This window comes from Geotrypetes seraphini, chromosome 14 (assembly GCF_902459505.1).
Source record: "Geotrypetes seraphini chromosome 14, aGeoSer1.1, whole genome shotgun sequence".
Lineage (NCBI taxonomy): Eukaryota > Metazoa > Chordata > Amphibia > Gymnophiona > Dermophiidae > Geotrypetes > Geotrypetes seraphini.
Window position 1 is genome coordinate 58,503,253 of NC_047097.1, and position 11,753 is coordinate 58,515,005.

Genomic DNA, 11,753 nt, shown 5'->3' on the forward strand with positions numbered 1-11,753 from the left:
CACTCCTAGATGTCACTGTCAACAGATTTCGAAGGTTTTCCTTTTTTTTTATTTTTTTAAACTACAGGGTGCCGCTATGCCACAGCAAAGATGGAGAGAGGAGTCCCGTGAAAATCTCTCAGAAAAAGTAAACAGAATGGGAAAGGAACCCTACTGGTTTCCAGTAGATGAATCTATTCTAAATATGGAAATATAGGAAGTACTCAACATGGCCTACAGGCACACATGTTCCTGCATTGCTTGAACTTCTGGCGCTGAATATTTAATTGTACCTTTCTCCTGGTGAATTACACACCCTATTTAGGGATATAAAAGGTTGTTTGAAGCCTGACACAGGCATTTTTGCTGAAACATGGCCGTGTCGAGTCCTTCCTATAATTCCTTATTTAGAATAAAGATTCACCATTTTGTTTTCATCTATGGTTCCTTTCCCACTCTGTTTACCTTTTCTTGAGTGTTTCACTACCACCAGGTAGCAATACATGTAGCAACCAGTAGTAAATTATGTGGTTCAGTCACAAGGTGTTGCCTTACATTAGCAACTCAAGGATTATCACCCGAAGTGGCTCAAGAAATATTCTACCAAAAATATATGATAATACCACTTTTAAAGAAAGGTGCAACCACCAAAGCTTTTTGAGAAAATTTACTCAGGAAAAGGCCTCAGAATAGGAGCCTTATATTAGCAACCATGAAGAAAGCTTAACAGGTTAAAAGAACAGAAGAATAGCCATAGTGGGTCAGTCCAATCGTCCATCTAGTTCCAATATCATGTTTCCAATAGTGGCCAATCCAGGTCACAAGTACCAGGCAAAACCCCAAATAATAGCAACATTCCATTATCTCAAAGTAAGCAAGATTATAGAATGCCAAAGAGTGCAACATGCCATGTGAAATCCCCAAAAAGTAGCAATATTCCATGCGGAATCCCCAAAGAGTAGCAACATTCCATGCGACATCCCTAAAGAGTAGCAACATTCCATTATCTCAGAGTAAGCAAGATTATAGAATGCCAAAGAGTGCAACATGCCATGCGGAATCCACAAAACATTGCAACATTCCATGCGGAATCCCCAAAGTGTAGCAACATTCCATGCGAAATCCCCAAAGAATAGCAACATTCCATGCTACCGATCCCAGGGCAAATATTAGCTTCCCCTATGTCTGTCTTACTAGCAGACTATAGACATTTCCAGTGGCATAGCGAGGGTGAGAGGCGTCCGGGGCCGTGGCGCCCGTCCTGTGTCCTCTTCTCTAGCCCCTCACCTCCACACGCTCCTCCCCCATCCCTCCTGCCACGTGCACACCACTTCCCTTCCCCTGAACTTCTGTAACATTCCTGGCGCGAACAGCAGCAGCCCCCAATCTGCTGTCGCACCAGCATCGGCTCTTCCTCTGACGCCACTTCCTAGGCGCAAGTTTTCAGGACAGCCCTAATAAATATGCATGGGGCAGATCTGTCACCTCCACTATATGTAAATCTCGCTCATGCATATTCATTAAGGCTGACCCGAAAACCCGACTGGCTGGTGGTCCTCCAGGACAGGGTTGGGAACCACTGCCCTAGAGCCAATTAACAACTGAGAGCCCCCCTCCAAAACAAAAACATGCCCACGATATACGTCAAGATCCACAGAGCAGACAAGAATGGCAGACAATCGCCCTCCACTAATGAAATGATAAAAAAGAAAAAAAAAAACCAAACACCCCACGGTGTGCTTTCTAATGGTATCTCCACCACATGGACAGGAAACATGCAACTTCCAGGGCATGTCTCTCCTGCCAGACTACTCTGTTTCTCTAGCGTTTCTGTAGGGTTTTTGTAAAGCTGTAACTTGCTGTGGTTATACAGGGAGCCACAATGATAGAGTCAGAGGAAGCGCCTTTACAGAAACAGTGGGTCCCCAGTGATAGGAGGAAAGGAGATTATAAACCCCCTTTACATGTCTGCAAATATGAACCACTGGGAGATGAACAGGAAAAAAAACACAAGAGGCTCCAGACTTTTTTTTCCCCAAGAGATACTATATTGTAAAACCATTTACGGTATAACATATCCACTAACAGGATCATGGCCCCTAGAAAGAGACTTTTTCCCATACACTCAAAGGAGAAATACGTGTTACAGTAGCAAATGGATGTGCCACTGAAAAAAAGCAGAGAGCATAACCAGGGATGTTCATTAATGGACCTAAGCTCTCTCCCCCCCTACCAGTTATAATCCCCCTCGAAAGTCCTTCCCCTTCCTTTTCCCTTCCCCCAACGCTTAATGCTGTACACCTCTCTTACGCACATTGTATATATCTAGCTGTAAACAGCATTGATCTCTTGTATACTGTTCATATTGTATCATCCTATTTCTTAGTGTAACATCCTGTATCTTATTGTAAACATCCTGTACCTGTTCACTTGTTAATATCCTGTACCTTATTGTAAACACCCCCCAGTACCTGCTCACTTTGTATTATCCTGTATCCTATTGTTAACACTGTACTCTCTCTAGACACGACGACCCTCATTGTAAACCGCTTCGAACTTAGGGTACAGCGGTATATAAGAAATAAAATTATTATTATTATTATTATTCAGAATAAGATTACTAAATGAAATGTGATGACCCCACATGAGTGTACTTTATTCACTGCAGAACTGGGGTGGCAGGTTCCTCATGTTTGAGGCATGAACAGGGGGGAGCCTTCCCCCACCCCAAACTCCAGAAGTTTTTTTGGGGTAGGAAACAGATTGTTAGTATGGTGGGGATTGACAGGGTTATACAGAGGAAGTTTTAAGAAAGGAAAGGGGGGCAGAGATAAAGAAGGAAAAGGTTCCTGGCCCTTGAACTGCTCCTTGGTTTACAGAAGATTGATTTTTTTGGAAAGTTTGTTATATCAGAAAGGCGAGGGGGGGGGGGGAATAGAGGAAGAGCCAACCCGGGAGGAGGTATCTGAGACCTGGGAGGGAGAGAGGCCAAAGTGCTTGAGCTACAGAGTGAGAAAATATGTTTTTGACACAGTTCATGTCACTGTGTTCAATACAGCAGCCACAGTGCTACAGCCAATGCCAAGAATACAGGAATGCAGAGCGCAGGAAAGGGCAGGTCGTCTGAAGGTTGTGCCCAGCTCAGACAGGGTGGAGGCATTTCTGAAGCTTAAGGACCTCTCCACTTGTACCTCAAACCCGGGTGGCATCCAGAATCTGAGAGGAAGTGCCCACCGGAGGAAGCTGGTAGGTGGCAGAGTGGTCTGAGGTTTCTGTGACGTGATGCCATGTGTTGCTCACACTGTGCCCCTGCTTACTTCTCCAACGGGACCCGACTGATCGTCACAGGTGAGACCCTGTGTATTTTGTGTGCAGCAACCAGTTCAGCAGGGAGATCTTTCAGTGCCCTGAACCTAAATCCAAATCCAATCAACCCAGAGTAAATAATGATAGAGAGCCATCCTGGTGAGGGAGATTTATGAAAATGCTATAATGATCTAAACAGCAAATGTTATATAAAAGAATTAATGGAGTCCATTTCCTGTGATATGCACAGGCAGATGTCTCCAATCTGTCTTTGCATGGATGCAAAGGTCGTACGATAGGAGAGTACAGAGGGTTTTTTGTTTTGTTGGGGGGGGGGGGGGGGTTGTGCAGTTAAGTCACAGAGGTAAGAAGTGGTAAGCCCTTATCCTGGTAGCTGATGAGCATGCCTTTTTTTCAATGTCTGATAAATCGTGCTTTTTTCCCATGACAGCCATGGTTGCTATATTTCTACTATAAGCAGGAAAAGTATAACCAAGAGTCAGAAAAAGCACTATGCTATAAACAAAACAGACTGGCTCAGTAACAGTATCACAACCCCGGAGGAGGACCCGTTGCACAAAGATTTAGCTCAGAGATGTAAAACTCTGAAGAGGGAGAGGTAACCCCCTCTTAGGAAAAGAGTTTATCTTCCAATCATTGCTTCATAATATGTAACAAACGAGTCCAGCTCAAAGGTATAAAAGGTTCAGCTGTGTATATGTCTTAATGATGATGCAATGTGCATTCCAAAAGCTTTCAAAAAACAGATAAATTTTGCATTCAGGTAGGCACTGGAATATTCAGCATTCATATGAATAGGTTTCAAAAAATACTTATCAGGGTCCCTATATGGTTGCTATATTGGCAACTTGCTGACTTCCCACCTTATATACCCACGCAGCCTGCATGCGACATGTGCATTCGTTCATTGGTTGTACATCCCTGACGTCAGAGGTCATTATAATGTGATTTGACCATGTAGAAAGTACTCAAGCATTTTTCTCTGTCTGTCCCAGTGGGCTCATTAGCTAATGTACCTGGGGCAATGGGGGATCAGGCGATCCACCCAGGGTCCCAAGGAGCAGCGTGGGTATGAACATATAACTCAAGTTGCATCTCTAACCCCTGCACCACACTCTCAAACATAGTATGATAGAAGATAGCATGGTATACATTGTCTGATAGAGATGGCATAACATATCACCCAGAAGAATTGCAGCCTATCAACTAGTATAAGTTAATCAGTGGAGAAAAGACCTCTGTGTCATGTAGGATCGAATAGGTAAATAGATCCTTCGGACCAAGCAACTTCAAATAGTGAATTTAAAGATGCAGCCACATCCTTGGTCATAAAAACTCCACTGGTTTTCTATTTCTTTTTTTGTTTGAGTTTAAAATGAACATACATGGAGCAGATTTGCATGCCTCTCACTTCCATTATATGCAAATCTCTCTCATGCATATTCATTAGGGCTATCCTGAAAACCCGATTGGCCTGGTGGTCCTCCAGGACAGGGTTGGGAACCACTGGTGTATCAGACTCTCAATCAAAAAACTCAAAACAAAGACGTAATAACAAACTTATCTGCTGCAAAGGTCCTCTGTAGCTGATGTTTTGGCAGAGTCTAGAAATGGCAACGTGGAGTTGGCTGGAAAGGGGTCCGCAAGAAATTGATTTGGACCCGTTGCCATTTCTAGACTCTGCCAAAACATCAGCTACAGAGGACCTTTGCAGCAGATAAGTTTGTTATTACGTCTTTGTTTTGAGTTTTTTGATTGAGAGTCTGATACACTATTTATCTGTACTACATTTTAAACCGAGGATGTGTCTGCATCTTTAAATTCACTATTTGAAGTTGCTTGGTCCGAAGGATCTATTTACCTATTCGATCCTACGTGACGCTGAGGTCTTTTCTCCACTGATTAACTTATACTAATTGATAGGCTGCTATTCTTCTGTATGCTATTGTGTACCTGAATGTGAATGTTTGAAAGTATATTATACTGAGCATTCTATTCCGAGTATTGCTATTTTTGTCATAACGTATCACCCCCCCCCCCTTTTTACTAAACTGCAATAGCGGTTATTAGCACAGGGAGCCACACTGAATGCTCCGGGCTGCTCCTGACGCTCATAGGAACTCTATGAGCATCGGGAGCAGCGCAGAGTATTCGGCACGGCTCCCTGCGCTAATAACCGTTATTGCAGTTTAGTGAAAGGGGGGATAGTTAACAAAGCATGGTAAAAGCATAATATGACAAAACATGGTATAGTGAAACATAGTATGACGAGCATAATTATGTTTGTTGAGCAATGGTCAAAAGAGTTTAGACTAAAATTAAACTCTAATAAAACTAAGGTTTTAGGGGGTACAAGTCCAGCTAATAAGATTAAAGAAAATTATTTAACGTTGAACGAAATTATTCTATCAGTCCAGTTATTAAAATCTTAGAAGTATATCTTGATCGAATCTTATCGTTTGATGCTCAACTTGAGGCTATAGTAAAGAAAAGTTTTTTCACACTATGGAAGCTTCACACAATTAAATCTTATTTTGAGTTTTCATCTTTTAGATTGATTGTGCAATCCTTGGTTCTGAGTACTAGACTATCGTGACATCATTTAGCTAGGTTCTTATCAAAAAATCATTAGAAGGATATGAATCATAATAATAATAATAACTTTATTTTTGTATACCGCATTACCATGGAAGTTCTATGCGGTTAACAGATAAAGAGACTGTACATTATAGCGAAGTTACATTTGTTGTAATTTACATAGATATAGCGGAGTTCATACAGTAGTGTTGCATACAGCGGTGATATATACTGCGGAGCTCGATAAAGCAGAGCAGAGGCATTGAGTAAGGGAGGTAACGAAGAAGGGGTGATTAGTTGGATAGGGAGATCCATTTTGTTAAGCCATTTGGTGGCTGACAGGAATGGAGGAGTCGGGAGTCTGAGGTAAGTCAGGGTCCGAGGAGGAGGCAAGGAAGAGGGGGAGGAGAAGTTAGAGGAATTTATCAAAAAGGTAGGTTTTGATTGCCTTCCTGAACATTTGGTAGGGGGGGGATTGGAGATGAGTGCAGTGAGGCATTTGTTCCATTTGCCCACTTGGAATGCAAGGGATCTGTCGAGAAATTTCTTGTAGAGGCAGCCTTTCAGGGAAGGAAAGGAGAACAGGTAGGTGTTTCGTGTACGAGAGGGGCCAGCAATTTCAAGGTGCTCGGATAGGTAGATTGGAGAAGAGCCTGCTAGGGTTTTGAAGCAGAGGCAGGCGAATTTGAAGATGATCCTTGCCGCCACCGGCAGCCAGTGGAGTTTAGTGTAATAGGGGCTAACGTGGTCATATTTTTTGAGGCCGAAGATGAGGCGGACAGCAGCATTTTGAACTATTCTTAAACGTTTGATGGTGTTTTTATAGGATCCCAGGTATATGATGTTACAATAGTCCAGTATACTTAAGATTAGTGACTGGACCAGAAGACGGTCCACAATACAGCTGTATCATCCACAATACAGCTGAGCGTCTAATTTTCAATCTAAAAAAAATCAGAACATGCAACACCATATTATCGAAGGTTACATTGGCTTCCTGTAGAGGCAAGAATAATTTTTAAATTGGCCTGCATTTGTTATAAAACATTATATGGTCTTATACCAAGTTACCTTTTAGATCATTTTGAACTAGTAGAAAACACGTTCTTCACGAAACACAACCTTATTTTTTCCCCCTCAATAAAAGGTTATGGGGCTTATAATCAAAACTTAAGCACATCTAGTTTGGCAAAACATAGTATTACAAAACATGGCTAATATATTATGACACAACTTGGCAAAAATGGTATGGCAAGTGTGCATGACGAAACAAAGCATGGAAGACATGGAACGGCAAACATTGTGTGGCAAACATGGCATGAGCAATCATAGCATGGCAGACATAGTATGGCAAACATACCCCCTCTTTTACGAACACTTAGCGTGGGTTTTAGCGTCAGCAGCAGCGGTAACTGCTCCGACGCTCATAGAATAAATATGTATAGTGTAGAACACGGATGGCGAACAGTATGAAAGAGTTTGATAGATTATTGTATGACAAAACATGGCATGGTCAGACACAGGACGAAGCACATCACGATGTGAGATGATGTTTTGTTTTGTCCAATAATGTTATTTCAGAGCACTTATTGAGTTTGAATAATCTTAGAAACCTAGAGACACGACAGCAGATAAAGGCTAAATGGCCCATCCAGTCTGCCCATTGTCAGCATCCACTTTTCTCCTCCTCTCCCTAAGACATCCCACTTTTTCTTGAACTCAGCCAGTCTTTGTCTCCACCACCTCTACCAGGAGACTAATCCACACATCTACCACCCTTTCTGTAAATATGTTTTTCCTTAGCTTACTCCTGTCCCATAAAGGGCTTTTACAGAGCAGAGGCCAATGCAGTGTCGTTGTAAGGGTGGACGGGGATTGACTGCACTGGGTGCGGTCTTTGCAGGGGGTGCTGGCACCGGAGCCTCTCTTCCTCTCCACCCTTGCATACCTCTTTAAATGTTCACTGGGGTGAGCAGCATCATTCACTTACTGCTAATGCCGACCTTGGCACACAGAACGAGGATGAGACATCAGTAGGGAGCCAAGGCTGACCCAAGCAGTGGGTGGCAGATTCTGCTTGCACCGGTAAACATTTTCAAGAGGTTCGTGGGGTGGGGGTGGAGCTCAAGCGGCAGGGAAGAGTGGGGGTCACAGCGTGATATGCCAGGCACTACTGCGCTGGGCGCAAATCTCCCTTGTTATGCTACTGGGTCATACCAGAAGATTTCTGAAACAATGTGATATTACCTTCTACATCCTTAAATGCTCTTTTTGTTTCAGGTTCAGATCGGGATGAGGTTCCTCCCTCTGTCAATGTCTTCCAACCATCCTGCAGCGAGATCACAGAGCACCATAAAGCCACTTTGATCTGTCTGATCCAAAACTTCTACCCAGGATATGTGGAAGTGAGCTGGAGGCAAGGCAGCCAGCTGGTCAGCCCCGAGGCTGTGGCCACTGACCTACCAAGGAAGGTGCACAGTGATCTATACAGTATGAGCAGCAGACTCCGGATCTCCAAGGCAGAATGGTACCAGGGTAGCACATACTCATGTGAGGTGAAACACATGTCCTCACCGCCCATAGTGGAGCCCCTGAGAATACAAGGTAAGGATTCAGGGCCAGCCCAACCATTAGCCCAGGACTATGTGGTTGCATAGGAAATAAGTACCAATGTTTCAAACCGATTACACCCTCTCCGGACACAATGAAGGAGCTCACTCAATACTGGTGGTTATCAGCACTCATAGAGCTGGCTCCTATGGCCCAGGGCAGCAGTTTCTGGGGGACAGCTGCAGTCAAAGCAAAAGATATGATAGCTGTACAAACTAAAAGAGTCACTGATGTGTACTTTCACCAGCTGGAAGGGTAGGCATTTCCAAACACTCACTTACTTGGAGAAATAACTTTTAGAAACTATGCTCATTATTTGTGCATGCGTGATAACATATATATACAATGTGTAATATTCAAAAGCAAGAGATCTTGGAAAAAAGGAGAGATTTCTGAAAGTTAATTGGGGAAGGGGGTTTAAAAGCCTGAAGGTTCACCTGTCCTAGAGCACCCTACACCCTTCCAAAGTCCTCAGGACACAGTGCCTAACACAGCACCTATGAAAAGAGACATCTCAAACCCCCACAACAAGTGCAGCTTCTATATACAGGGCTGACACTCCACCTAAAGGAAGAGGCATCTTACTAATTATTAGCACATGTGGAGAAATGAAGCACATGCCTGGGTTTTGAGCACTTTTCAAACTTACTCCTATAGAAAAGGGCTACATCTTTATTGTACTAAGGTCATTCTCTTACAGTGGGTACCAGAACTGCTCTATCTTCATCCCCAAATTGGACTCTGATGGCCCCTGCACAAAAGGATTAAATCACCCCTAGAGAAATTCCAGCCCTAGATGATGGATGCTAACAATGGGATATTAGTTATCAGAAACAATGCACACCTTTTATTCCAATCGGTGCAAAATTGCGTGAAATCAACTATATTAGGTTAAAAGTGACAAAGGCCTAAGATTAAGATTAAAAGATGTGACAGAGGCAGAAAACAGGCAAGATGAGAGTCTGAGCGCAGACTAGTCCTGCCGGTCTAGAAGGGCGAGAGTGTGAGGTACATGACCCTGTCACAGAACTTCACATGCTGGTTTCGCTTGGTTATGTTTGGCTCACATGGAACTCTCTTTCTTACTCTCTCTCAGGCAAGCAGGGATCGCTCCAAAACAACATGAAAGCAGCGCAGATCGCTCTCCTGCTCCTGCTCTCAAAAAGCATTGTTTACAGCTGTTTCCTGGGAGCAAGCAAGGTAATTCCCTTACAGTCACCTGAGTACTGTGTTCAGTTCTGGTCGCCGTACCTCAAGAAGGAGGTACTTGAGAGGGTCCAGAGAAGAGCAACTAAGCTAATAAAGGGCATGGAGGACCTCTCATATACTGACAGACTGAAAAGGCTGGGGCTTTTCTCCCTGGAAAAGCGGAGACTTAGAGGAGACATGATAGAAACCTTCAAGATCATGAAGGGCATAGAAAAAATAGACAGGGACAGATTTTTCAAATTAAGGGGATCAACAAGTACAAGGGGGCACTCAGAGAAATTGAAAGGGGAGAGGTTTAGAACAAACGCCAGGAAGCTCTTTTTCACACAGAGGGTGGTGGATACATGGAACGCGCTACTGGAGGATGTGATAAACAGGAGCACACTACATGGGTTCAAAGAAGCTTTGGATAGGTACTTGGAAGACAAAGGGATTGAGGGGTACAGATAAGAGTAAAGGTAGATTATAGGGATGGGATTAGAGGTAAGTTACAAAATTAATCAGGGACCACTGTTCAGGCACTAGGCCTGATGGGCCGCCGCGGGAGCGGACCGCTGAGCAAGATGGACCTCTGGTCTGACTCAGCGGGGGCAACTTCTTATGTTCTTATGACTCCATTCTCTCCAAGTCCTACTGCCCTCTCTTTTATTAAGAGGATGCCTCTCTCTTTTTCATCTTTAGACATGGGAATGAAGGAGGGAATGTTTAAACACTTGCATTCCAGTAGAAGAACTTGAAACTCTTTCCCACCTCAGTTTGGAGAAACAGTCTTCTTCTCACCTTTACTTTTGAAGGTAGTAACCCTTAATCATCACATTAGACCTTTACTTTGTCTTTACAGGGAAAACAGTAATTGAGGCTTGTGGCAGCAGGGCAGGAATCCCTCGCACCTGGGACTGATGTCTAGGCAGAAGAGTTCAACCCTCTGCACATACTCCAACGCAGGATTTCTCTACAGCTTTAAGTGCTCACCTTAGCAATAAGCTTTCAGCTCAGTTTTAGCCAGATCTATCCTTTCAGAACTGAGAAAATGAAGAGATCACTGTATGTACTTGTAAGAGATTATAGTCTCTAATCTTTGTGCTACTCTGTCTTTTATCAAAGAATTGTTGTTAATGCCATACAATATCCTTTATGTATAAACAGATTTATTTACAATATGTACAAAATAAAAATGTAAAAAAATACATAAATCTTACTTGAAGTATCTTCTTGATCTTTGTATTACAAAATTAAACAATGGTATTAAGGGCTAGAAACGCCCCCCCCCCCCCCATCAATGCAGACAGCCATTCTGGCCTGTGCATTCTCAGGCCACTGCAGTGTTAAGTCACAAAGTATACAGGAAGGCAAATTCTATAACGAGAAACCGAGATTTATGCACCCTAATGAAGTGAAGGAAGCATCTATTCTATAATGGTGCCTAGATTCCATTTAAAATGCTACTATTATTATTATTATGCTTCGTAATATACTACAGTCATCTCCAAACCTTTTTCATATAAAGGGCCACAATGTGAATGCGAGAAAGCTCTGATGGTCACCAAAAGATTTCAAATTTACATTTAAGCCTATGAGGTATACTAAATACATCATTCAAAATTCTGTTTTCATCATAGACTTTTCTGTGTTTCAGCAAAACTTTGGTGTGGTTTCCACAATTTTGTGAACATAAGTGTTTCATGGTTTCTCTAATTTTGTCAAAGCATTGCAGTACGCATGCTTCTAAATATAAATCCTGACTTTCGACATGTCCTGTGGCTGTATGTACATATGGCACAGGCATAGTAGGTCCTACATTCCCCTATGCTGATCTTCATCCCTGCTTGGCCTATGGCAATTCTTTTTTCAGACATTTAGGCCCTGATTCTAAAAAAGGGTGCCTAAATTATGCCTAAAGTTAGGTGTGCTTTAGGCATCTAATTTAAGTAGTTAATAAGCCAATTAAGGGTCTTAATAAGCGATAATTGGTACTTAGGCATCCAAAGGACATAGACGCCACTTTGTAGACGCAGCCACAATTTCATGGACGCCCATGTTTAAAACTCATG

General features: G+C 42.8%; 1 gene segment (V, D, J or C); it reads left to right on the forward strand.

Moving 5' to 3' along the window:
- Nucleotides 1-3,023: 3,023 nt before the first annotated feature.
- LOC117348447 lies at nt 3,024-10,778 on the forward strand. The segment is given in 4 exon segments: nt 3,024-3,327; nt 8,164-8,487; nt 9,590-9,693; nt 10,544-10,778. Coding segments are annotated over 4 exon segments (501 nt in total).
- Nucleotides 10,779-11,753: the final 975 nt, after the last annotated feature.